The sequence below is a fragment of the Lingula anatina genome, chromosome 9, assembly GCF_051362555.1.
Source record: "Lingula anatina isolate TDL-2025a chromosome 9, LinAna3.0, whole genome shotgun sequence".
In the NCBI taxonomy this organism is placed as follows: Eukaryota; Metazoa; Brachiopoda; class Lingulata; order Lingulida; family Lingulidae; genus Lingula; species Lingula anatina.
Genome location: NC_141775.1, coordinates 3,229,604 through 3,254,887, shown reverse-complemented (window position 1 = coordinate 3,254,887; position 25,284 = coordinate 3,229,604). Strand labels below are relative to the sequence as shown.

The 25,284-nt window shown below is 39.3% G+C and overlaps 1 protein-coding gene across 1 annotated transcript; it reads right to left on the bottom strand.

The window, feature by feature from the left end:
* Positions 1 to 1,174: 1,174 nt before the first annotated feature.
* LOC106174934 (uncharacterized) lies at positions 1,175 to 23,419 on the bottom strand. The gene is made up of 28 exons (XM_013556712.2): positions 23,250 to 23,419; positions 22,443 to 22,476; positions 20,678 to 20,855; positions 20,113 to 20,333; positions 19,546 to 19,747; positions 18,731 to 18,942; positions 18,052 to 18,231; positions 16,218 to 16,386; positions 15,665 to 15,882; positions 15,030 to 15,317; positions 13,869 to 14,540; positions 13,448 to 13,615; positions 12,177 to 12,839; positions 11,137 to 11,304; positions 10,226 to 10,411; positions 9,817 to 10,020; positions 8,872 to 9,057; positions 8,263 to 8,523; positions 7,812 to 7,937; positions 7,087 to 7,177; positions 6,726 to 6,835; positions 6,261 to 6,373; positions 5,498 to 5,669; positions 5,165 to 5,308; positions 4,449 to 4,583; positions 4,007 to 4,195; positions 3,498 to 3,686; positions 1,175 to 3,151 (listed from the first exon to the last, which is right to left on the bottom strand). The coding sequence occupies exons 1-28, from the start codon at positions 23,271 to 23,273 to the stop codon at positions 2,967 to 2,969; spliced, it is 5,688 nt and encodes a 1,895-aa protein (XP_013412166.2). The 5' UTR covers positions 23,274 to 23,419; the 3' UTR covers positions 1,175 to 2,966.
* Between the last annotated feature and the right edge of the window lie 1,865 nt (positions 23,420 to 25,284).

Sequence of the window (25,284 nt, the reverse complement as noted above, 5' to 3'; positions counted from 1 at the left end):
TTGAACATCACAGTGAAACATTCCGTTTGAGGGGGTACATGTTATAAATTTAAATGCATGGTATATAATATGGCTACCAGGCCCGTAGCCGGGGGTGGGGGGGGGGGGGGGTGAGGTGGGGGGGGGGGGGGGTTCGAACCATCCTTTTTGCTGGGAAAAGGTCCACTATGGGTAAAAATTGACCTATGTACTTGAGGATTTTATGGTAAAAGGTCCACTTTTTCAGAAAACGAACCATCTCTCTGAAATTGCTGGCTACGGGCCTGGCTGCCTTCACCACTATTTTAATTTGTATTTTCTGTACAATATATACAGAGATGTCAACCTCTGGGAATCTAAAATCTGGAGATTCTAAAATTTTTATCAGTGGATGGGGGGGGGGGGGGGGAATCGAACAGTCTCTCAACCCCCCCCCCCCAAAAAAAAAAATAAAATAAATGAAATGAAATTAAATAAATAATAATTAAAACCAAAATTGTTCCGATTTTGATATTTGAGACAGGACGTTAGCTGACAGTGCATTGTGCCATTGTTCAAAGTCGCTTTTATCTGGGAGATTTGGTTACTCGTACTGGGGACCGGGAGATTCGTTCTACATCCGGGAGATTCCCGGATTATCCGAGAGAGTTGACAAGTATGTATATATCATGTTATATATGGTGTTTGGAATAATAATAATAATAATAATAATAATAATAATAACTTACACCTGTGAGGTGACCATTGTTAAATAAATGCACATAGAATTGGTGGTGTAGCCTTTTTGACCAAAATTTTATGAAAAAAAAAAGAGCATGCTACAACTTACAAGATAAGACTATACGTATAACAATAATATGAATGGTTGTTTTGGTTATTTCTTGCGTTCGACAATCTGGTGCAAATTCATAAAAATGTATTATATTGGTAACAATATGATAACTGCAATTATTGCATAACATAACTATATAATATAACATTTGCTTTGGTAAAAACAATTAATTTTTACTTTAAGACTTTCATGGGCATTCTGTCTCTCTCCAATATCAGGCCTAGCTACCCAACTACCAGACTTGGCACATAAGGATCCTGAATTAATCGGTATATCGGACTTCACTACCCGTTTTAAAGGTGTGTGTCAGATCGCATTTCGGAGTATCATACCCCAGAACAAATTTTGTAGGACGACCGCGTGCTCATCCTGTCGTTGTTCTGGGGTATGATACTCCTAAATGCGATCTGACACACACCTTGAAAACGGGTAGTGTGGTCCGATATACCGGTTAATTCAGGATCCTTATGTGCCGAGTCTGGTAGTTGGGTAGGCTTGGATATAGCCCAGTCAATAACAACAAAGGTTTTTCACTGTTTGTTGTGTAATAACGATGAAAAATTAGATCGTTTTTAGACGACTATACGTGCAAGGTCTGTCGATGGAGGTTCAGCATGCCAAGGATCATAATTAAAAACACATTTGGTCTATACGAAAAATATCTACTTTTTCACCAACAGAAATGATACTTTTACTTATTTGTAGATTCAGTTTTATGTCAAGCATCGTTAAATAACCATGCTTCTACACGTAATATTAAGTTATTTAGGAACGTTAATGATACATATAAAGTCATGTTTCCCAATATTAATAGTCCCTTGTTAGTCCTTTTTCGTTTGTCTTCCTTGTCTGTCTCTGGTTTTTCCCTCATGAAATGTTCAGAGTATCTTAGTGGAGGCCACAGTTACTAATATCACGATGAATTAAATGGATAGATGCACAATAGGTGTTCTCTATTATCCAAACGTTTACATTAAAATTAATCTCAAATGTAGTAAGACTGATGCAAGCCGCCAGTTTGTCTTTTCCACTGTAGTGTTTCCAGACTGGATTAATGTTTGGTTCTTAATCACAATGCAATCTGCTTTGTTAAATTAGTAATACATCATAGAAAAAAATATAAATACATATATAATTCTAGTTTCAAAGCACAGTCAGGCATCTCTCTCCGTGTTGCCGATGGCTGTGGCCGTGTTGTCTCAGTTGGTCTGACGTAGGTACATCTTTCAATGTCTTTAAAGTTGCTTGGTTACTGCTGTCACCAAGTTGGCACTATCTTTGACAGTCATGCTTTGGTGCAAACTGAATCACATTCCCAATCCCCCCCCTCTCTCTCTCTCTCTCTCTGTGTGTGTGTGTGTGTGTGTGTGTGTGTGTGTGTGTAGTTTTAACACATTTGACACTTTGACCGCTTATTACACGTAACATGCTCCACAAGCTTTTATCAACATCCAAGTAAACTCCATACAGACAGCGGACCTTACAGTATCCCCATCATGCGCAACATTCCATCACAAATGACATGCCACAAGAGCAATAGCACTACCCAGCCACGAACACATGGATTTAGGAATACGGAGGCAAACGGATTCACCACGCACACTGCCACAGATAACTAGCGCCCTCTATTGTTCATTCAGCAAATGTCATGCCCACTGAATCAAAAGCGATACATGCATTCAAACAGCACTGCAGAATCTGACCGACCAGATCTTTCGGATAAAATACCAAAACCAAAAATAAATTTTGAAAAGATGGAGCATGATGAAATAATAGAGTCTTACAAAAAAAAAAAAAAAAAAAAAAGTCCACATAACTAACAAACGGTTATAAAATAAAATAGAAAACATTACCTACCGTATTTAAGGGCGCCTTTCATCAGGAAGGGGGCCAAGTTACATTTCAATGTCTGAACAATAACTCCTCTACCTACCTTAATTCTTACCACTGGATCTGATCTTTTCAATCAAGTTCTTAATGAGTTTAAAAGTCGTTAATTAACGATTGTTTAAAAGTCAATTGTTAAAATATTTATCTATATTTATTTACGGATGAATGCACGAGAATTATTTCCTTAAATAAGTTTAGGTGCAGTTTATTTTATGTTACCAGAAAGAGGAAAAGGGAATTATTTTCAAAATGGCAACAGACAAAATTACTTCGAATTCTTACCACAGTTTTCCACACTTCCTTCCCACTGACCCTGTAAATTACAGAACAGGGTCTGCGTGGTGTGTCCAGCCGACACCGCGTACCCAGCGTCACAGGTAAACGTCCAGGTGCGGTTGTTGAAGACAGCGGTGGCATTGGCGACATCTGGGGGCGCACTGCACAATCTCTCTAGATAAATAACGCTTCAGGTTAACATGTGCTGTTGCTACTCAGTACGTTTGTTGAAAAGATCTCGACTGATCACAAGCTAGCATAGCTTAAACCAAATAAGACACTGTTAAACAATCGAGTTTGTAGCCTGTACCCACTACACAGTCACAGTATTATTATTATTATTATTATTATTATTATTATTATTATTATTATTATTAGCCTATTGGATAAAGCTGATGTCGGTCAGTCTCAGGCGACTCCGAGTTGGATCGAAAACTGGAATCGGCCTAGGAATTCCAAGGAGCAAATACAGTTAAATATAATAATAAATGAACAAGGTTTGGGTTGGAGGAGAAATTACCCTGGCAATCAGTTTGAGATAAATATGACCACGCCCCCGTATCCTGGCAACGAATCTGCTGGACATCGCTTTCATCTGGGTACAGGAAACCATAGAAGCATCGGTAGGTGGCAGTGCTATCCAAGAAATTCCCGGTATCTGTTCTTGTTGCGTTGGCCACAGTGGGTAGCGCTCCGCTACAAACTATGCCTGTTAATAAGACAAACGCATCCAGTTGCAGTCTAATTCAGTCTAATGAAAATTGAGAACGAGATTATTGGGCCTGGAATTCTAGACGACAAAAGGCCTGACCTACATTGTATTTCTAGGTATCATTTAAATATTTTATTATAAAACTTGTAAAGAAGTATGAGTTCTGAAAAGAACTAATAACAGAAGAGCAGCATATGTTCCATATACATGTACGAACACACGATTAGAATTTCCTCACAGATTGTGACAATGTACATATCATACCCACACTAATGAAAAGCAACGCAAGTTGGGTTGATTGATTTGTTGTGACGTACGTTCGCATCCCTGGGCAGGGATATCCCCTACCCATTGCTTCTGAACACATCTCAAGACGTCTGTTTCATTGGTTCCTGAAGGCAACCGGTATCCATGGCGACACGTGTATTTTGCAACGTCACCATGGGAACGTTCGGTCGTATTCAGGTCCATATTGGATATTTGTGGAAGCTCCGGGCACTTTATACCTGTCAAAATTAAATTTTAGCTCTCTATGTGGTGTTATGTTTTTGGTTTATATAAGTATGAGCTCTGACTTATTTACATATTGAATACAAACGCAACTGATCGTCGCAGTCGTATGAGAATTTAATTCAACATTCACTGCATTAACACATTCTTACATATTTTCTTTTCGCAAATATATTTTGTCAACCACTTAATTCCGACTGCATTTGTGCTGCCATTTTGGTTTGAGACCTGCACTTGAGTCGTACTTACTCCAAACTCTGAAGACTGAATTGAATAATTCACCGCCGCATGCGTCACGTGGGTTGCCGGTGCACGCAATATTGCACATTCTCTTGCGAACCTTCCCGTATTTTCCGATCTCGTTTCCGCACCCACACACGGTCCCTGAGAAAATGATCATAATTACTATTATTTGTTGCTTTACAATAGTCTAGTTTCTCTGCTTTTCAGTGTTCCCGCGTTCTGTACCTTTGAGTAGTGTTTCATCTTTTTGTTGTTTATCATAAATGTGTTTGTGTGTGCAGGCATTTAAACGTTTGATTCTATATATTTCTAACTTCTACTTGTGTTCCTCATATGTTGGCAATAATATTAAAAGGATAACAACCGTTCATTTTGGCCAAATTTTTTTCCTGGGGTAAATGCCAATTTTCTCATACTTACAAATGGTTAATGAATCCATTTCTACGTTCAAAGTTAGTCCCTGGCTTTTTTTCTAAAAAGTTTTTTTTTGGTTATAAACTCTCTATGGAGATCACATGGTACGATGACAAGCACAGATTTCAAGATAATTGCTATAACTGCCGTTTTTGTGGTAAAATAGAATATATTATATTATATTTCTATGATTTTTTTTTTTTTTTTTTTTTTTTTTTTTTTTTGTGAAATATAGATTTCATACCAAGAGTTGTTATCCCTTTAATGATAACCGCGTATTCCCTTTAAACAACCGTTGGATGTCTTACCGTTGGTGACAGCAGCGTACATGTAACCACCCTGTGCACAAAGCTCACGACATTCTGACGTCGACGTGATACCGGAAGACAGGATATTCGGGAATTCTGGGTGGTTTTGGTCATCCAGGAAGCATCCTATGTCCACAGCAGTTTCTTGGTGGGATAAAGAAAATCAAATAATGTACATTAATGGAATATTTAATGTTAAAACCGTATAACAGTTGTGGCTAGCGCGATTAACCTTAACCACACGCCAACGACTAGTCAAAGCGCACAGTGAAATATTTGCCTCTGGCGGTGCCGCAACTGGCTGACACAATCCATGATCAAGAATTATTTTACCTGAGAATGTATCAAACTGGCACCCGCTGACGTCCAATCTCATGACACATCCGGTCCCTAGACAGCTGCCGGTTTCCAGCAGAACTCGGATATCTGTGGCCACAAACGGGTCCTCAACTTCGTTGTACACAGGGGTATTGAAATCGCTACTCGTTGGCCCTCTGGCGTCAAACTTAAAGATAAGATGCTGGTTATTTGAAACTAAAATAAGTGTTTTTTTTAACACATTTAAAAATGGATAAGCAAATAGAATAAGAATCGCAACAAACATCCATCTGTCACTTATTTGAATTATTGAACGTCCCGCGCCACTTTGCTTCATGGATTTTATCTCTGGTTAAGTGGCATATAAAAAAATAAGCCACCTGCAGTATGCCTCGCCCTGTACACTTTTCAAGACACGCCTGCCATCCAATATATTTACATAAAACCCATTAAGTTTACTTTTATACGCAATTACTACATGTTATAAATTAATTACGGCATTAATTGTAACGCACGGCCGCGTCACGCATAATGAAGATACTTTTTTAATGTGTAAAAAGGCGCCAAAAGTTTGGTTATTTTATGGTGTATAGAATATAGAGATAAACAAGCCAACTTTACTATACAAATTGCACAAAATTGAAAAAAAAAAAAAAAAAGAAACGAATAACGTGCAATTAAAGTTACTTTCAAACAACACAAAAACAATAATACCCATGTTCGATTTTCCAGTTATTGGCAAAGATAAAATTTTGTGAAAAGTTGATATAAATCTTACCACATTTTCGTGGGACTCATTGATGTACGTTCTCCAGTTAGCGCCAATACCTGTATCTCTGTACTGTACTGTAAAGTTCTGCACTCTCTCTAATTGATCAATATCATTACGACCTGTGAAAGGTATATATAAATATACCTATGTATATATATCTTAAGCGTGGAGTCTATAGGTCGTGTGATTTCATAAATAATTTCCCCTTGAAATAAAACAAATTGAAACTACCGAATTCCCCCTCGTACTTATCATATTGGTCAATCGCATGACGTTTTCAATTTTTTTTCTCTTGCACCTGCTCAGTGCTTGGTAAATGGTCAATGAGGAAATCCCATATAATAGTCGTATTGCTAAGTTATTGCACATCTAACAATGGAGTTAAGCGTTTAATGACTAGCCCGTTAATTACACAGTTTTCACATACGATAAAAATAAAATACGGCCGACCCCACCAGTCATAAAACATACCTTGTGTCTTGAAGCCAGTGACTATATACCGGTTTGGCAAGGAAAGCTGAACCCAAGAGCCGTTTGTGTCAGAACTGACGTCAGGACCCCATCCACTCTCACTATATAGTCTGGAGTGGTGCAAATAAAATTCATTATTATTATTATTATTATTATTATTATTATTATTATTATTGTTAAATTTTCAGCAAACTGCTATAATGCTTGGATATTATTTGCCATTTTTCGCTGCTTAACAACAACAGTTGTTTTAACTAAAAAAAAAAAAAAAAAACTCAGAGAGTACAAATATCCGCCATGGCGGCAGGGCAACTCAATATAAATGTGAAGATTCATCTGCTGAATTAAATGTGAACCGCACCTTATATCAGTATGCGAGAGGTTGCTTCTGCTGGATGATGCCGATATTGAAGAATCGCTGATCTGATATATCAGCCACTCGTTACACGGACCTGAAACAATATATGAAAAACATGATCTGATATATCAGCCACTCGTTACACGGACCTGAAACGATATATGAAAATCATGTACTGATAAATCAACCAAACATTACCAAAAAAAAAAAATAAATAAATAAATAAATAAATAAATATAATTAATTGAATATCATTCAGTATTTTAAGAACATTTATAAAGAAAATTGAGAATTGGCGGCCATTTTGATATTTTGAGTTCCCAAAGGCTACCAAAGTGGCAACCACGTTAAATTTGCTTTAAGGCCCTATGGGAGCCAGAATCAAGAAAAAAAAACTTAATATAAAGAAATTTTTCTAGGCACCGAATTTCGCAGGGGTACTTCAAAGGTCTGACGCGTTTTTATCAATTTTTTATTGATATTACATTTTGAATTAAAAAAATCAAAATTAAAAGTGCATTTTTAAAGACCGGGACTAAGATACCTTTCAAAACGATCATATCTTTTGAAATCACACACACACACACACAAAGGAAAAATAAATAAATAAATAAATAAATAAATAAATAAATAAATAAATAAATAAATAAATAAATGCAAGTAATAAGAAATAAACAAAAGAATATTAACGGAACACTCAATCCAAAATAACTGGGCAAACAACTTACTTGATGTAAAGCACTCCACTCGGATGTTTTGGGCTATCCATTCCGCTGCCACCCAGTACTGACCGTACTCCCTGATACCGTTTTTGTACAGGACATCACAGGAACTGGCCACTACTGATATCCAAGCTAAAAAGTAAAATTGAAATCTGGTTCTTATAAACCGCACTACATCTCAGTGTGGTTTACAAAAGGCAGTGAGTTATTGACAACTTTAAAGTTAAAATTACAAAATATCACAATATTTTTCTGGTTCCATAAATTTCCAGTGGCTGCAGAGGATTTCACCTTACCAGAACAATTTTTATTTGATTTATCACGCAATAAAAACAGGTGTATAATAATTATAGTTCAACTATCTATGTATGTAGCTTTTTATGTCTGTCCATCTATCGGCGACAAATGTAGGTACGTATACACACAAACGCGCGCGCGCACACACACTGGCACTTACTAACAAGATACATCGACACATATCCATTGCCCCCGCAGAACTGGTGTTTGTTTCCAGGACATTTTGTATCACAGAGAGTGAAGTCGTTCTCCTTGTTAGCTTCCGTGACGGTCTGTGTGCAGTAACACTCCGAGGAGGACACACCGGCGAAGGCACAGGACAGTCCACGGCAGTACTCAATACACTGCTGGAGGTTCATGTGTACGGGACTGCTGAGGGTTGCGGCCAGGCCACTTTCCGTACGATAACAGCCAAGGTAAGCTGAAATATAAGTTTTTGTTTGCATCAGCGTCGATATGTCTATTTGTTGGTGGACAAGGTATCCTTAAAAAATATTGGCATATATTGAGGAAACTTTCAGGATAGAGTTTATTCAGTATAAAAAAAAGTGGTAACAATCTCAACTAAATTCAACTCCCCAAATTCTCTTTGTTAAAGAAATTAATTGCACTCTCCTTCTCTCTCTCTCAGTTATATATAATACATTTCAAACCGAAGCATTACAACACATATCTATAACCATGCATTGACAGAGGCAATGAAATCACCAACAATGTCCAATCTGTATTGAAATATAAACCAATAGGGACACAATGTTGTAGATACTACCTGGGCTTTGCTCACAGATGTTCCTCCTGTCTGTAGTGCCCGAGTCAGTGTCACTTACGCCAGCTCCGTTTAAGCGAACGTAAATCTTGGCCAAATCATCCGGTTCGTTGCTACTGAAAATGTTATCTTTCAGCAGAGATCCAGACAACGGAATAGTTGCTTCCGTATACCATGGGTCGGTAATACCTGGGGAAAGAGGTGTTAAATAACTACATGTAGTGTCTGTTTTCAGGAGTCTTTGAGAATTATTGGCTTGTGTCACAAAAAAAAACGCCCAAGTTCACAAAACCTGTAAGACCTAATTTCTTGGCCTATTTCTATCAAACACACGCCATATTATGGTCAAACGTCAATAAATCCATCTATTCATTAAAAAAATTCCCTTAATGTAAAACAAACCCAATATCCTCATTTACTAATAACTATGCCTCTTGCTCTTGCCTCTAACAACTATACCTCGTTTTTGCTGCAATAAATATATTTGTGTGAACACAAACATGGTATAATTCAATATCAAGTAGACATGACCATGAATAACATAAAATATATATACAGCTATAGACCCTTATTATATGTGGAAGGTCAAATAACTCACTGTTCCAGGGCCGTAGCCTGGGCAAAATGCCAGGGGGGGCAGTAAGCGGACACGAGGGGGCAAAGCCCCCTGAGTGGGTAGGTTGTGGGAGGGGGTGTCCCACGGTGTGGAAAAATTTTAAAAACTGTATGTATAATACTGCATTCTGGTGCATTTTAACTGTTATTTATTGCTCAATCAGAAGTCAGAAATTGCGATTATTTTTTTTGCACCTCAAATCCCAGGGGGGGGGGGCAGCTGCCCCCCCTGCCCCCCCCGGAGGCTACGGCCCTGTGTTCGTCTGAATATTATTATTATTTTTTGAAAATCATTGAAAAATATACTTAACTTAAAAGTAAATGTATACTTACCAACCCACCAGCGAGTGAGTGTCGATAAACCAGACACATGGTTCCTCTCGGCAATTGTCTCTGGGACCCAGATGTAGCCTCCGAGTCTATGGCAATCATCATTCGCTGTCTCCCAATCTGTGAGAGTGTCATTGATGATGTAGCAGTGACTGTAGTAGCCATGTCCCCAGTCGCCATAGCACGGCGTTGACCACTCAGGGATGACTAAAAAGTATGGATTTATGCAGGTCTTGGATCTCACAGGCGTCCTTAAGCGCATAGGCACAGCCTTATATTAGACCGCCCAGCGAGTAGCGGATACCGACATCTTCAGTTGCTTGCAATTTAAATGCAATTTCCACAAAATCTACAACAAGTACAATAATACATCATCATGGATCTTATTTTAGGACTATTTTCACGGACTCACCTTCGCAAAAAGGCGGATCATCACTCCACGTGCTATTGTCCTGACACACACGTGACAACGAACCGTTTGCTAAGAAATAACCGCTGTCGCACGTGTAAGTCACGTTGTTCCCACCATAGAAGTTTTGACTCGTGGTCGGAAGCCTTGCGCTGTTGCTGATAAAACCGGGATCGCTGCAAATAACAACTGGGAAGAGAATGCAGTAATTTACTATACTATGTCCATGTGAACAAATCATCATTTTCGACTTCCGTAGGGGGCCTATATCTAGTTTCTCATTGTGACTTTTTCTTGATTGAGTCAGAGAACAAGCGCTAAAAATATCAGCTTTGCCCTGTTCTGCCGGATTGCTTTTCAAACTTGATTTTTTCCGCATTGACAGCTGCAGCATTTCTGATAACATTGCCAGAAGAAGCACCGTCCAAGTAAGCAACAGTCAAGAGACCAGCGAGCTAATTATAAGTTGCACCTATCTCGACGAGTGGTCGATACTACTACGTGTTTTTTGTTTTTTTTTTCTACGAAGTGACTGTGACTGCTGATCGACCATTCCTGGTTAACCAACGGATGAAACGTCTGATCCAACGTCTGTCCATTTGTGGAGACCAGCCTTAGGGAAACCGAAAGTGAACTTAATTTGATGTTTATGGTGTTGAGGACAATTATCGGCGAGCGTTCTTTGTTCCATTGTGCCGTAAGTATTTTTAGGAGAGGATCCCTTTTCACTTCTTTAACAGACAAAAGTAAGTTTAACACTCATTCACTCACTATTCTCTTCTTGGCGGGATTAACAGTCACAAATAATTAATGTTCGCTTACCATCGGCTTATTCTGTGAAACTGGTTCTGAGACATTTTTAAAACATGCGATGTGTGTGGCCAAGATAAGCCCCCTTTTAACCTGACACTTACCTTCGCATTCCATTTGCGTCCCAGACCACGTTAAATTCCCCAGGCACGTCCTAGTGACGTTACCGCTGGCGTGCACGTGACCCACGTTACAGCTGTACGTCACCACCAAGCCCATGGTTAAGTTGCCCGAATAAGTCGCGTTTACCCCGGGTTCAGGAGCGGAACATGCTGAATAAATAAATAAAAATCTAATCAGTCACAAAATGTTACAAATGTGTAACTTGAATGTATGAAGAAGAAAAGAGAATTTTATTGAAAAACTGTTAAATATTTTTAACAGAGTGTAATACAAATAAAAATTGGCTGTACAAAGGATCTCTTTCAACATGAATCGTTAAATTAAAACTGAAATGGCTTTTAAAAAATAAAAAAAATACAAATAACACCGCTGCTGAAGAGGTCCTATTATGTTGTGACTGTTATATACACATGTTTATCATTTTGATGTTCACAGCAAAATATCAGTGTAGTTTTACCTAAAGGGAACTTGTTGCCAAAGGTGTCATTATTATCTTATCTATCTAAAGTCCCTAACTGTTTCCTTTTCCTTTTTTAATTATACCTATTCAAGAAACATATATTAATACATGTAAAGGTGGCATGTATTCATAAATATATTTCTTGAATAAACAGATATGACTAAAAATGTATACAGGTATCTAGCCCAATTCGTTGTCACACAAATACAATGGTGTCACAGCTGACAACAACCGTCACACCTAACACATTCAGACGTCACAGTAAGCACAATTAATTGCCTAACCAAACAATCAATTGTCATGCCTAACACAAGGTGTTACACCTTATAACATAGGCTGTCTCTAATTAGCGTCGCTAGTCTTATCTAGCACAACTTTTCTGCCAACCATCAAAGCTCATTGATCATTAACTCACAATTTCAATATCAGTCGATATGCAGTACTATTAGTAATCCCTCTTTATTCTCCACTCGCACGCACACACACAAACAAACACACCATCTACTTTCTATCGAGTTTAGATTTAAAAATTCAATATCATCACACCAATAGAATACTTACTTAAGTTTCCTCTTTCTCTGCACAGCTCCCATGCTTCATTAATTGTCTGCAAGTCAACCACTGTGTTAAAAAGGTGGATGCACGATAACCGGCCATTGAACACGTGTGTATTGAGACTGGACCGTTTGCCTATATGGAAATCTTGACCCGCTGTCATGATATCAAACTGCCCAATCACCGCAGTTGAATTATTGAAATATTGGGAATCGAGAGACCCCACTCCTAACAAAACTGTCCCCGTGCCTCGGTCAAATTGCACGATGGCTTTCTGCCACGTGTTGGCAGTGAATACGTTGGAATATGTGTAAGAGTGGGATCGGCCTCCAGTATCCATCAGGTTGGCATATAAGTGAGCTCCCGAAGGCCACTGCCATATATGGGGTCTTGCAGTTCCGAATTCAAATAAACAGCCCGTTCCAGATGAACCCACACTCACAGGATTCATTAGCCAAATCAATGTAAAACTCTGGACAGCCAGATCGGGATGTGCTGGCACCGTCACGTGCGATAGAGAGGCGGGAGACAATTCCAACGCATGTAGAGCCCCAAAAGGACCCGGCGCTGCTATCACGTTATGAAGTACTCCGTGGTGCCCTCTTCCGGTGAAGTCGTTGCCGAGACTGTTGCCGTCAAACGGCCAGAAAGCAGCTTTTTGTAGGTCGTCTGAAACATAACAATTTGACTCAATTGGCATATGTTTTATTAAATCTGTCAGAATGCTCTGGCTATGCTTTGATCTTCATCACATCGTACTGTAGACAGTCAGATCCCCATCGAAATAGTACAAGGTGGGTTTGAGATGTTGCTTAAAACTCATGGGTGGGGAGTTCGTATTATCACAATGGCCCTGAAGACTCATGCGTAATAAGGTCTTATTGTCATTATGGTCCTGAAGACTCATGCATAGGAAGCTCTTGTTATCACTAAGGCCATGAAGGCTCGTGGGTATAGGGAGCTAGAGCACATGCAGAAGACCCATGGGAAGAAAGTTCTTGTTATCACAAAAGGACCATGCAGACTCATGGATATGATGGTCTTGTTATCAGTAATCAGAGAGAAGGCGACTTATCACTATAGATTAGAAGACCCAAAAGTAAGGAAAAGTCATAAGCAGGCAGGGCATACAATATGTATTCTAAAATACCATGGGTTATAAAAGGACATGATATACCAATTAATAATCTGCAAACCCCAGTGAAACTTCAGTTTGGAGACTATTCTCGAAACATTTTAAAATAATTTGAATTACTTGCTGTTCTACTTATGCTTACAATGACACTCCATCCGTGTACCAGACCACGTTAAATCTCCCAAGCACGTTCTGTTGGAGTCCCCGTTGATGTAAGTGGCATTTAAGTTGCAGGTGTACGATACCACAGACCCCATTGTCAAGTTACCAGAGTAGGCAGCATTGATCCCGTCATCCGGGGCATTGCACGCTAAAGTGAAATAGATAAAAGATAATAAGGGGATGTAAGTACAATGACAAGAAGTCATTTCAATAGTATCTTTCTTATCAGAGACAGTAATGAGAAATCGGAATTAAATATAATTCATATGAAAGTTGAATTATGCGTTTGCAAGGACGCCGTGTGAAGCGAAGCGCTTTTTAAAAAACTTTGTGACCCCCCCCCCCCAAAAAAAAGCAAATACTGGGTCTGTCAGTGTCAAGACAATACACTGACCACTTACCCAAATTCCCTCTCTCTTGGCATCGTTCCCACGCTGCATTCTTGGAGTCCTCATCGATGACGTCATCAAACAGATGAACACACGATAAACGTCCGTCGAACATTTCTGTGGCCACCCCTTGTCGCTTGCCTATTTGCAGATTGAGACCGTTTGTGTGATGAGTAAATGTCCCTAACTGCTTCGTATTATTGTTGGACTCCTGGGTGTCAAACACTTCAGATTCCACTGCCAGTTCCCCGGTAGTCTGTGAGTAGCTGACGACCACCCTATGCCACGTTCTCTCTGTAAATATGTTGTTCACCTGACTGAAGTGCTGCAGATTATGGTCGCTTGAGTCAATGAGGTTTATCTTTAGAGATTGCCCGTTAGGGTGAAGCCATATGTGAGACGCGACTGGATTGGATGCGTACTCAAATATGCAACTGGGGTCCAAGTTCTCCAGATATATGAAGAACATCAAAGTGAAGTTCTGGACGGCAAGCTGCGCATGCGCTGGTATGACCACATGGGAGTCACTGGCTTCAGCAAAGGTCAAAGCATGGGCGTCTCCGTAAGGTCCGGCCGAAGGTGTGGCATTATGTACCGTTCCATTGTGTCCATTCCCACTTAAATCGGTGCCCAGGCTGTTAGCGTCCAACGGCCAGAATGCCACCGGCTGTGCAATGCCTGAATCTAGTCAAGAGCACTTATATTATTATGAACTTTAAGGATTACAGCGCTGTATGTAATTCTACACAGGAACTAAGTTTCATTTTAACAGATTTAACCCTGGTTCGTGTTGTGTTTTCAATCTTGGGGTTCAAATGAAACCATTTATGCCCTAAAGTGTCAAATTAATACCCATCAATTTAATAATCTGCAATACACTCTAAGTACAATTCCAGGCAGTTGTATTAAGCATAGCAAATGCCACCCTTAAGCAGCACAACTCTAATTAGGTCTACTGATAAAAAGTGGTAAGTGTTGTTTTTGCAGGATTCTAACAACAGTAAAAACAAAATCACTCCTGTTGAAGATAGAAAAACACTATAATACTGCATGAAGCAACATGAGCAATATATAGCGCCACTACAGTCGTCACTGCCAGGAAAAAGTAGAAGTAATCTACATAGAACTTCATCACTGATCTCCGTGGTAGTATAATTCCAACTACTCGTTTACCTTGACAATTATAGTATATCTTTAGATACTTGTAGGTTCCATCACAAGGATCCTGACCGAATGTGCTCCTATGTGCTACCACAGAGCAGGACTGCTGACCCTCGCATGCTGCGGCCACGACGCTGTAGGACGTGCTGGCGTTGCAGTTCGTGTTGGACATGGCATGGTGGACACACGTTAAAGTGTTGGTCCGGCCATAAACAGCGTCCACAATATGGATGACATGGTTTAAGGAACACTGTAGCGCTACCGTCCTACCCTCGCAAGCAGCCTCGATACTGTAGCTGCCTACATTACAAAACTTAATACAGTATAGATGCGTATTACGCCAGTAGACAAATAAATTTTTTTCACTAAACCAGATCAAATACCATTATATAGTTTCGAATAATATAAACTGTTTCGTTCCATTATTTCCTTTCGTATCATTATTGAACTCTAAGGTACGTAAACTGGGTCAAGTATACTGGTACAAACAGAAATTTAAAAAAATGTGCAGTTATAAATTTTTTTACCTATGACAACTTAATTAAACGACCGTGTCGAGAGTTTCATGATCTTAGATGAACCGGTTTAGTTAAGTGCACCGCCCTATGCGAAAAGAGCCGAAGTCAAAGGCACTCAGAAACCCTTACCTGCTTTTTCGCACACGTAACGATGATTATTGTAGCACGAGATGTCTGCCCAGTAATGATTTCCACCGTAGTAGCTCCCCAAAGTTCGATACGCGGCGCAGGACGACTCTTTACCATCACATGGGCAGATATAGTCCCACGACACCGCTGTACCGTCCAACCAGGTATCTGTGCTTCCAGTTAGTCTCTCCAGGCCAATCCAATACTCCCTGTCGCTCCTGAAGAAGATATAGTATCGCTGCAGTATAAGATGTATCAGTTCATGCTTTGGTTTATATATATCGACTGCAATCCAACACATTGAATGATGAAGCTTTATATCTTAAGTTCTTTTTCATATCAGTTCAGTTTACGCGTGTACTGATACATTTCCTTTAATGACCATGAGGATCCTACCAGTACAATACAAATGATAAATGCAAATTACACATCCCCTTATTTGTGATTCGGGGACATCAGAATTGCTATTTCCCTTTGAACTAATCTTGCAACTTTATAATAATAATAATAATAATAATAATAATAATAATAATAATAATAATAATAAACATACAGTATGGACGCCATGGCTTCGTGTAACTCCTGAGTCTTTGGCATGGCCAGTGTGCCTCCAACGTTTTCACAGTTGGTTTTCGCGTTTTGGTAGCTCTGGACGCTATCGTAGGCCCTGTAGCACTTTCCTACCTCGGGCTTGTGTGTCCAACCGCTGCCACAGGTCAGATCTGAAATAAATGAAAAAATAAAATTCAAAATATGTAATATTCTTTAAGGGATTTAAATTGTTACACTACCTAGCCAAATAATGCTTAGACCCGGGACTGGGCAGTGAAAAAAAAAAAAAACTTTCATCTTTTGAATCTACTCGACCAGTTCATTTTAGGACAATTTAAGGAAAGAGCCAATGTAATCGTAGATATACCGGGTATCGTTGCTGAGTAACAAAAATGTGCATTTAGAAATTGATAGGACAAAAATATACGGTACAGATATTTTTCTGTTGGAATTGCTTTGTATTTAGTAGAGTATAGAGTGCTAAATCTGTTTAAACATCGTTTCTCGTAGACAAAATGTAAAAAAATAATATTTCATTGCGTGTAACAAATGTATACGAAGTAAAATGATCGTATCCAGAAAACTTTCGTCTTTGATAACTATAAAGTAGTAGAAATACACCACAATTAAAGCAGAAGTTTGTTGCTCGCGAGAAGAGTATGTGCAATAATCACTGACAAAAAGTATGGTAGACCAGCGGCGGATTTAGAGGTGGGAAATAAGAATTTTGACAGCTGAATCATAGTTCTAAACCGTACCAAAGATCACCGTTTGCCCTCCAAAACACCAAATATTTTGAGCAAACCCTGAACCCCACGCCAAGGGGGCGATGGTCGGCTCTACATTGTACATTCCAGGGTTGGCGTTCTGGACCCCCCTTCAAATAATCCTGGATCCACCCCTGCTAGACTATATGAATTGAAAGGATTCCTTGAAAAACAAAATGATCCTACGTCACTAATCCTTGACAGGATAAAAATGGTAAAACTATTAAATAAAGGAGAACTACGAACGCCAAGAACAAAGGATTTGTGATGATGTCCCCTACATCTGTGCTCGCTACGACACGAGTAATATCAGTTGGTGCTAAGGGGGTACTACAGGTTATAGCTGAAAAATAAGGTAAGCATTGTAATTCCCATGGGCCGTCGTGACAGTAGAGGTGGCTGCAGGAGATAACTGTTAAGGGGTCACTTTTTACTGTTACTGAAATATGAGGTTAATATTATGACTTTCATAAGTCCCCAGAGAAAAGATTGGCTTCAGTGCTTAAAATCCAAGGTCAAAGTTACTTCAAACGAGAGCTCCCAACAGCACGAATGCAGGGTGTCGGTAGAGGAAACTGCAACCTTCGATGTAAATGTAAATTCAAATTAGCGCTTTCGAAAGCAGTTCGTACATGTTACCAAAGAGGTATCAACGGCTACGAAAAAGGCCTTTGAACTTGTAATTTCAGGTCAACATTCTGCATTCAAAAGTCATATCATCCGAGAGGAAAGGGGACACAGCTTTTCCACTGTTAGAAAAAACAACAACATTACAACTGAGATAAATATAGCTTTAGATCCATGTACATAACTGCGGGAGAGATTCCTACGCGCGTAGAGTGCCGTGAAGCTTCACGAGTCAATAGCAGCAGAAGGAGCAGCCTAGCGTAATACTAAACCATATGTTCAACCCTACAGCTAAGGCTATTGCACATTTTTGTAACTCTCGTTGTGCCCTTAGGGTGACATCAATAGGTACGCCACCAAAAGCAGAAATATAAAGTACCTGGAAATTTTGGCTTTCCTAATGAAGGGCGCAGCATGGCGTAACATGCTAGATACCCTTACCTTCACACACGGGTGCCGAGCCGTTCCACGTCCGGTCAGACTGACACACTCGCACGAGGTCTCCACTGGTAAGAGTTGTCCCGGACTCACAAGTATAGGTGATATTGTCTCCTACGTCTGTACCCTCTACGACCTCTGTGGTATGACCAGGAGAAGAGGGGGCGCTGCAACCCGTACCAACTGAAATATAAGGCCAATAGGAAGATCAGCCTTATATCGCATTTAATTGAAAATAGTTGGACACAAAGTCTGACAGGCATTTGGATTTGCTAAACGCTTAAGATTTTTTCATAGATGCGCTGAGGCCTTATTATCTGTGACAAATATGAAGCAGACTTCGGTCTGAAAGTGAGGTACTAATTAAAATGCTCGTGATGCAAATTAGGGTAATATATACAGGCCCGTAGCCAGGGAGGGGTTCAGGGGGTTCGAAAGAACCGCCCCTTTTGCTGGGAAAAGGTCCACTCTGGGTAAAATTTGATCTAGGTACATGAAGTTTTTATGGGAAAAGGTCCTTTTTTTCAGAAAAAGAACCCCCCTTTTGAAATTGCTGGCTACGGGCCTGATACAAGTAAATGCAAATACGGCTGTCAGTACGTAGGGCCTACGATCCGAAAGCAACACCGCAAGATTAAGTACATGTAAATGCGCAGTGATGAATTAAAGACAAACCGCTTACCTATGATTTCGCATACGTAGCGATAACTATTAGAGCAAGACCGGTCCAGCCATTGGAAACTATAGCTGTTGTGTGCCCGATAGGCATTGCAACTGGAGCTGCCCCGAGAGTCATACGGGTATATGTTATCATAGGTTGGTGAGGTACCGTCAGCCCACTGGTCGGGGTTGGAGCCCATGTGTTCAAGTCCTATCCAGTACTCAGAACTTGACCTGGAGACGAGAAATGGTGAGAAATAACCGTGACCAAAAATACACCAGAGGATAGGCCTACAGGGCTTTGGCAAAGAAGGCATGTTTGTGTGTTTGTGTGTGGGGGTGGGTGGGTGGGTGGGTGGGGGGGGGGGGGGGGAAAGATACCCTCTACCAGAGCACAGGTTGATTTTTGCTAGATGTTCACAGATATGTTTCGGGTTAATTCATGACAAAAAAAAACCTGCACTGTCCACTGCATTGAATGAGCCAGCGATATATTCGTAAATATCTGGTGAAAAATCAATCTGATAGTGGATAGGTGGAGGGAGCACAAAGATAAACATTTGGCCTTGGTGGACTTCGCAAATACAAACAGAGGGAAATATCTAGGTAGTGTACTAAACGTGGACGATTTTGCTATGGAAAGTACAATGCACTTATTGTCAACATGGATGGACACAGGCCCGTAGCCAGCAATTTCAAAAGGGGGGTTCTTTTTTCTAAATTTGTTTACATTAAAAATAATGTTTGAAGTGAAATTAACCATGCCGTTGCTGTCCTGAGGTATATTTTGCAAACTTCCTTGCCCATATGATGAATTTCAATGCGAAATAAACTTACAACATGGTCACCATTGCGGCCTGTTGTTCTGCGGTTTTAGGCATAGCTATGGTGGCGCCGTTTGTGTTCGCACAGGCCGTTTTAGAGTCTTCGTAATTCTCATGTGTGTGGCCAGAGTGCCAGTAACATCTGTCGACATACGCCTTGTGGGACCAGCCTGACGGACATGGGTTAGCCACCGCCCCGGCACCACTAGTCCCATCTATATCAGAAAATGAAGATTTATATCTTATGCAGTGTAACTGTTCACTATCACAAAGGGCAGATATTGTTCTGTGGCGCTACTGTACCTTCCAACCAGCTATTCGGCCGTGTCGAGCGTTTAATGATCTTAGACTGGGTTCCCATACATAGATCGATCCATCAAGATAATTACCCCCTTACAGCTTTACTAGGCGTGACAGACATTTAAGCCGGTTAGTTTGATAGCAATTTAGTGAGACTCCCCAGGGAGATAGATTGATCCAAATATCTTTGGGAATGGTCCCTTAAATGGACCTGTCTAGTTAAGTGAACCGCCCTATGCGAAAAGAGTCCAAGTCATCAAAGGCACTCAAAAACCCTTACCTGATTTTTCGCACACATAGCGATAATAACTGGAGCACGAGGCGTCTGCCCAGTAGTGATTTCCACCGCTGTCGCTCCCCACAGTTCGATACGCGGCGCAGGACGACTCTTTACCATCACATGGGCAGATATAACTCCACGACACCGGTGTACCGTCCAACCAGGTGTCTGTGTTTCCGGTCCGTCTCTCCAGGCCAATCCAATACTCTCTATATGTGCTCCTAAATAAGATGTAGTATCGCTACAGTATGTTAGATGTATTAGTTCAGGCCTTGGTTGCAATGCTATACATTTAATGCTAAAGTTTTATATCTCACATTCTTCTTATTATCCAATCAGTTTACGCGTGTAGTGGTACATATCCTTTTATGACCTTGATGATTCTTACCAGAACACTGTAGTACAATACAATTGATACAATTTATATCATGCAAATTATACGTCCCCTTATTTGTGATTCGAGGGCAACATAATTGCTATTTCCTTTTGACCTAGTCTTACAACTTTAACACAATAATAATAATAATAATAATAATAATAATAATAATAATAATATCAAACATACAGTATGGACGCCATGGCTTCGTGTAACTCTTGAGTCTTTGGCATGGCCAATGTGCTTCCGACGTTTTCACAGTTGGTTTTGGCGCCTTGGTAGCTCTGGAAGCTATCGTAGGCCCTAAAGCACTTTCCTACCTCGGGCTTATGTGTCCAACCGCTGTCACAGCTAGATGAGGTCAGATCTGAAATAAATAAATAAATAAATTAATTAATTAATTAATAAAGAATTAATAAAGTGCAAAAATATAATATTATTTGTGGGATTATAACAGTTACGTCACTTAGCCGAATACTGCTTAGACCCGTGGCTGTACAAGGCAATAAATAAATAAATAAATAAATAAATAAAAAAATAAATACAATCTTTTGAATATGCTCGACCAGCTCAATCTAGGACAATGTAAGGAAAGGGCTTAAGTCATCGATTTATTTTTCGTTGCCTTTAGAAACTGATAGGACAAACAATAATATACAGTATAGATATTTTTCTCTGAAATAATACAAAGTATCTATCCTGTTGGAATTGTGTTCCTTTAATTACAGTATAAAGTGTTTTAAAATCTGTTCCCAACATCGTTACTCATAGACAAAATGTAAAAAGATAATAATTCATTGCGTCAATTGTACTGACATACATGTAACAAAGGTATACGAAGGAAAATGACCGTATCAAGAAAACTTTAGTCTTTGATAACCATCATATAGCAGAAGTACACCATGGCAAAAGCGAAAGTTACAAAAACGAGTATATATCCAACACAGACTTATAGTGTTGAGCGTGGGGAGGTTTTTGAATGAACTGAAAAAAGACATCGGACACCCTTTCTCTTTATGTGAGTGAAAATAAGATTCTTTTGGACATTTGGGGAAAAGTACTCAATTATATTAAATCTTTATATGGGAGTACTCTTCTTAATTATCTACCGCAAAGTGGTCACCCACTTTGTCCATTCTGCTTATCAGCCTGATTGCATTCAGCGAGAGTTCCTGCAGAGTTGCATCGATCTATGTAGAACGATGGTTTCATTGGGAACGATCCCAAAGTTGGCCTCCTTCGTTGGAAATGAGCCCAAAGTTCGTGTCCTCGCATTCGTTTTTTTTTTCTTTTACACTGAGCTCATGTAAGACTAGAAAAGCACTAAGGGAACCCAGACCTCCACCAAGCAGCTCAATACTCATCATTAACGGTATTGCACCAATTGTATTATTATTGCATTTTATTCTACAACGTCATGATAATCTATACACCAGTACAGAAATAAATTGAATTAACTAATCTATAAACCAATGGATAACTACCAAAATCTAAGCGAGTCTAAGTTAGCTGTTTTCTGACGTACTAATATCCGGAAAATTTCATTCAAACCTGCCCATGACTTTTTTAGTTAGACTGTGGACTAGCAAACCAACGAAGGCAAAAGCAGCCACCTGGGAGCATGCAATTAGGGTAAAGTATTCATGCAGTGGTCGCCGATCACAGTCGATGCAATTTGCCCTTCCTTTACCCTCACGGCATAACACCACGAGATACAATTTCATAATTCAGTGGACGAACAAATTAAAGTTTCACTGTTATTTTCATTTTTGTCAAATGCTCATTATCCACCCATTCAGAATTCTGCACATAAACGTAATATTTAACACCAGTTTTTAATTTACTTCTTATTTTATCTTACTGTCCTTGTGGTCTGGGACCTAGGTTAAATATACCATTCACATAAAATAAAATATTCAAAAACATACATGATCAGTCCGAGAAGGCTACTTACCCGGGGTAAGCGTCAACAGTATGATGAAAAGTACCTGGAAAGAGAAAACAGCTGTTTACGGCAACGATCTCATCACCATCATCATCATCATCGATATTGTTATCAAACGCAAGGTTTTAAGAATTGGACATTTTTTAAAACATGTCGTAAAAGACACAATCCCATTGTTGATATAATTTATAAAAAGACCCAGAACCAGATCACTCTGTCTACCAAACGACTACATCTACCTCTCAACAGAGGCTGTCACTCTGACACTGTTCTATGTTTTATGTCAAAATCAGTCTCATTATGGATCTATGTTCAAATGCATGAAAACTCTCTCTTAAAATTGTGTGACGCGTTAAATCAGACCACTGAAATCTCGATCAAGTGCATCTATGTTTAAAGCTTTTCTATTTCTTTACTTCAAAATGCAAAATGTTTTGAGATGTAAAAATAAATGAATGTCTTTTTGTAGCTGGATAACCCCTCTCTCTGATGAAGATGCTCTAGGCAGACATGGAAATATTGGAGGTAAACAATTTTAATATTCGTTGATGATTGCATAAAAAGATTGAATAAAAATTCTTTTAGACATAGTTTTAGTAAAATACACAGTGATTTGATAGATTTTTCATTTAAGTACAGCAAGAATTGCAATGCAGGGCAGTGGCTTTTTGGTACGCCCATCGTCCCTCAAAACGTCAAGGGATCGACAACAACGCCCTTATAATATAAAAACCTACCTTAACAACAAGATTCATAAATGCTTTAATATTAGATATTTACCTTTAATGTGTCCACAACCATTTCCTTTTAACTTACCAATATTCCAATCATTCCATCCATGATACTGTTCACGATGTTAAAATGTAAACTACCCAACAAGAATGGCACGTCCTAAATATAAAGCGAGGATAACTTTAGACATACCCTTTCATGCAGCCTGCCACATACTGCCATTTCAGATATTTGAAAATAAACCGAACATTTGTTCAATATCCCTACGGTAAACTGAGCCATAGAAAAAATCATTATGTACTTGAACCAAAAAATAAAGAGATTATTGATATTTGCCACGCCGACTTATTGGCGTAATAAAAAACAATAACAGGTAAAACAGAGACTATTGACAAACTTTATTCCTGTAATATAGACTTTTGCAATGTAAATAATTCATTTGATAGTCATTTAAAATAGATGCGAAAATCATCCAGATTACCTAAAAATAAGGCTCGCTTGCGCTTGTTATCTAATCAATGAGTTTTGCCTGGTCTATGACCCCATTTCCATAGATTTTAGATCGATCTATCCCTGTGGGGAGTCTCACTAGATTACTGTCAGCTTAGCCGGCTTAAGCGTCTGTCCCGCCTACTGAAAGCTGTAAGGGGGTAATTAACTATGGTGCGCGCTCGGCTGACTGCAATTTAGCGTGAACCCCCAGGAAGTTAGGTCGATTCAAATCTTAATCTCTGGGTCGATCTAAAGCTCTGGGAATACACCCTATGTGAACAACTATATAGACCGCATTCAGAACAGCGGACTAACAGATCCGCGGGTCAAATATGGAGACCCAATGAAAAGCTTGCCGCCTAATTCCAGATTAAACACTAAATAGATTCCCCGTAATCCGTGGGGATTAAGCAACAAGCATTCAAGTGGGTCGGCCATATTTGATCCGCGGATCTGTTAGTCCGCTGTGCTGAATGCGCTGTATGTGCCAAGTGTCCCGATAATCAGGTCAGTACTCAACCCTGTAAGTACTTCATCATCGATTAACCATTTGACTGAATTTATTGCGACCACCGCCAACCACCAACCTGGTGTGTGTGTGTGTGTGTGTGTGTGTGTGTGAGAGAGAGAGAGAGAGAGAGAGAGAGAGAGAGAGCCCTTGGAACTAAAGATCGATTAATATCAAGAACAGCTGAGGAAATGAAAATATCGAAAAAGCCTGGAAGCTATTGGGATTAAATGTGACGACAATGCTTCTGACATGCACACTTTCTCCATACATTGATAAATAAAACAATATTTGACCTCCAGTGTACTTTGAGCATAATTCAATAAATGCCATTCTTTGTATCGTCCAATCTATAGAGTTCCATTAATGATTAAAGAGATAAAACGTATTCGTATGTGATCGCTATTTCATAATCAACACATTGTAAACAACTCATAGTAATAAAATAAATTGTATTTTACTACCAAAACGGCGGTTATTGCAATTATTCTAGAGTCCGTGCTTGCCATCAGACCACGTGACCTCCTCTTGTTTCCAATGCTCTCAAGATTATAGATGTACTTGTATAATCACAAGCATTTCTGTATTCTATTCTACGCCAGGAGGCGTATTAATCTGTATATTGTATGCATTCAGCGAGAGTCCCCCATGGAGTTGGAGCGATCTACACAGAACGATAATTTCATTGGGCGTGGGCTCTAGGACTTATTTTATGTGTTTAAGTGTACCCATTGAACGTTAGAAATAAAAAAAAAACTTAATCTTATTTTTTAAATATTTTAACACGCCCCCGTTATCACCAATGTTCACATTGTAGCATTTCAAGAACCGTTCACAGAATTACGAGGTGGGAGTTTTCTCTGCAAAATTGCTGAACCCAATGCCAGCTTTTGTTAAATTGTAAGCTTTAAAGCAATAAAATTCACTTGTGCTTAAAGAATAAAATAACAGTAAAGGCGGGGGACAATACCTTGATTTCATTCAAAATAAATGATTTTTTTCACATGCGTTGAGTGCTCATTCGTTGGTCTTGTAACTTCTTGAATCAGTTTAATGTTGTCTCGTTGACTTTAAATCAAAGGAATAAATCTTAAACAATAATAAACTAATTGGAAGATA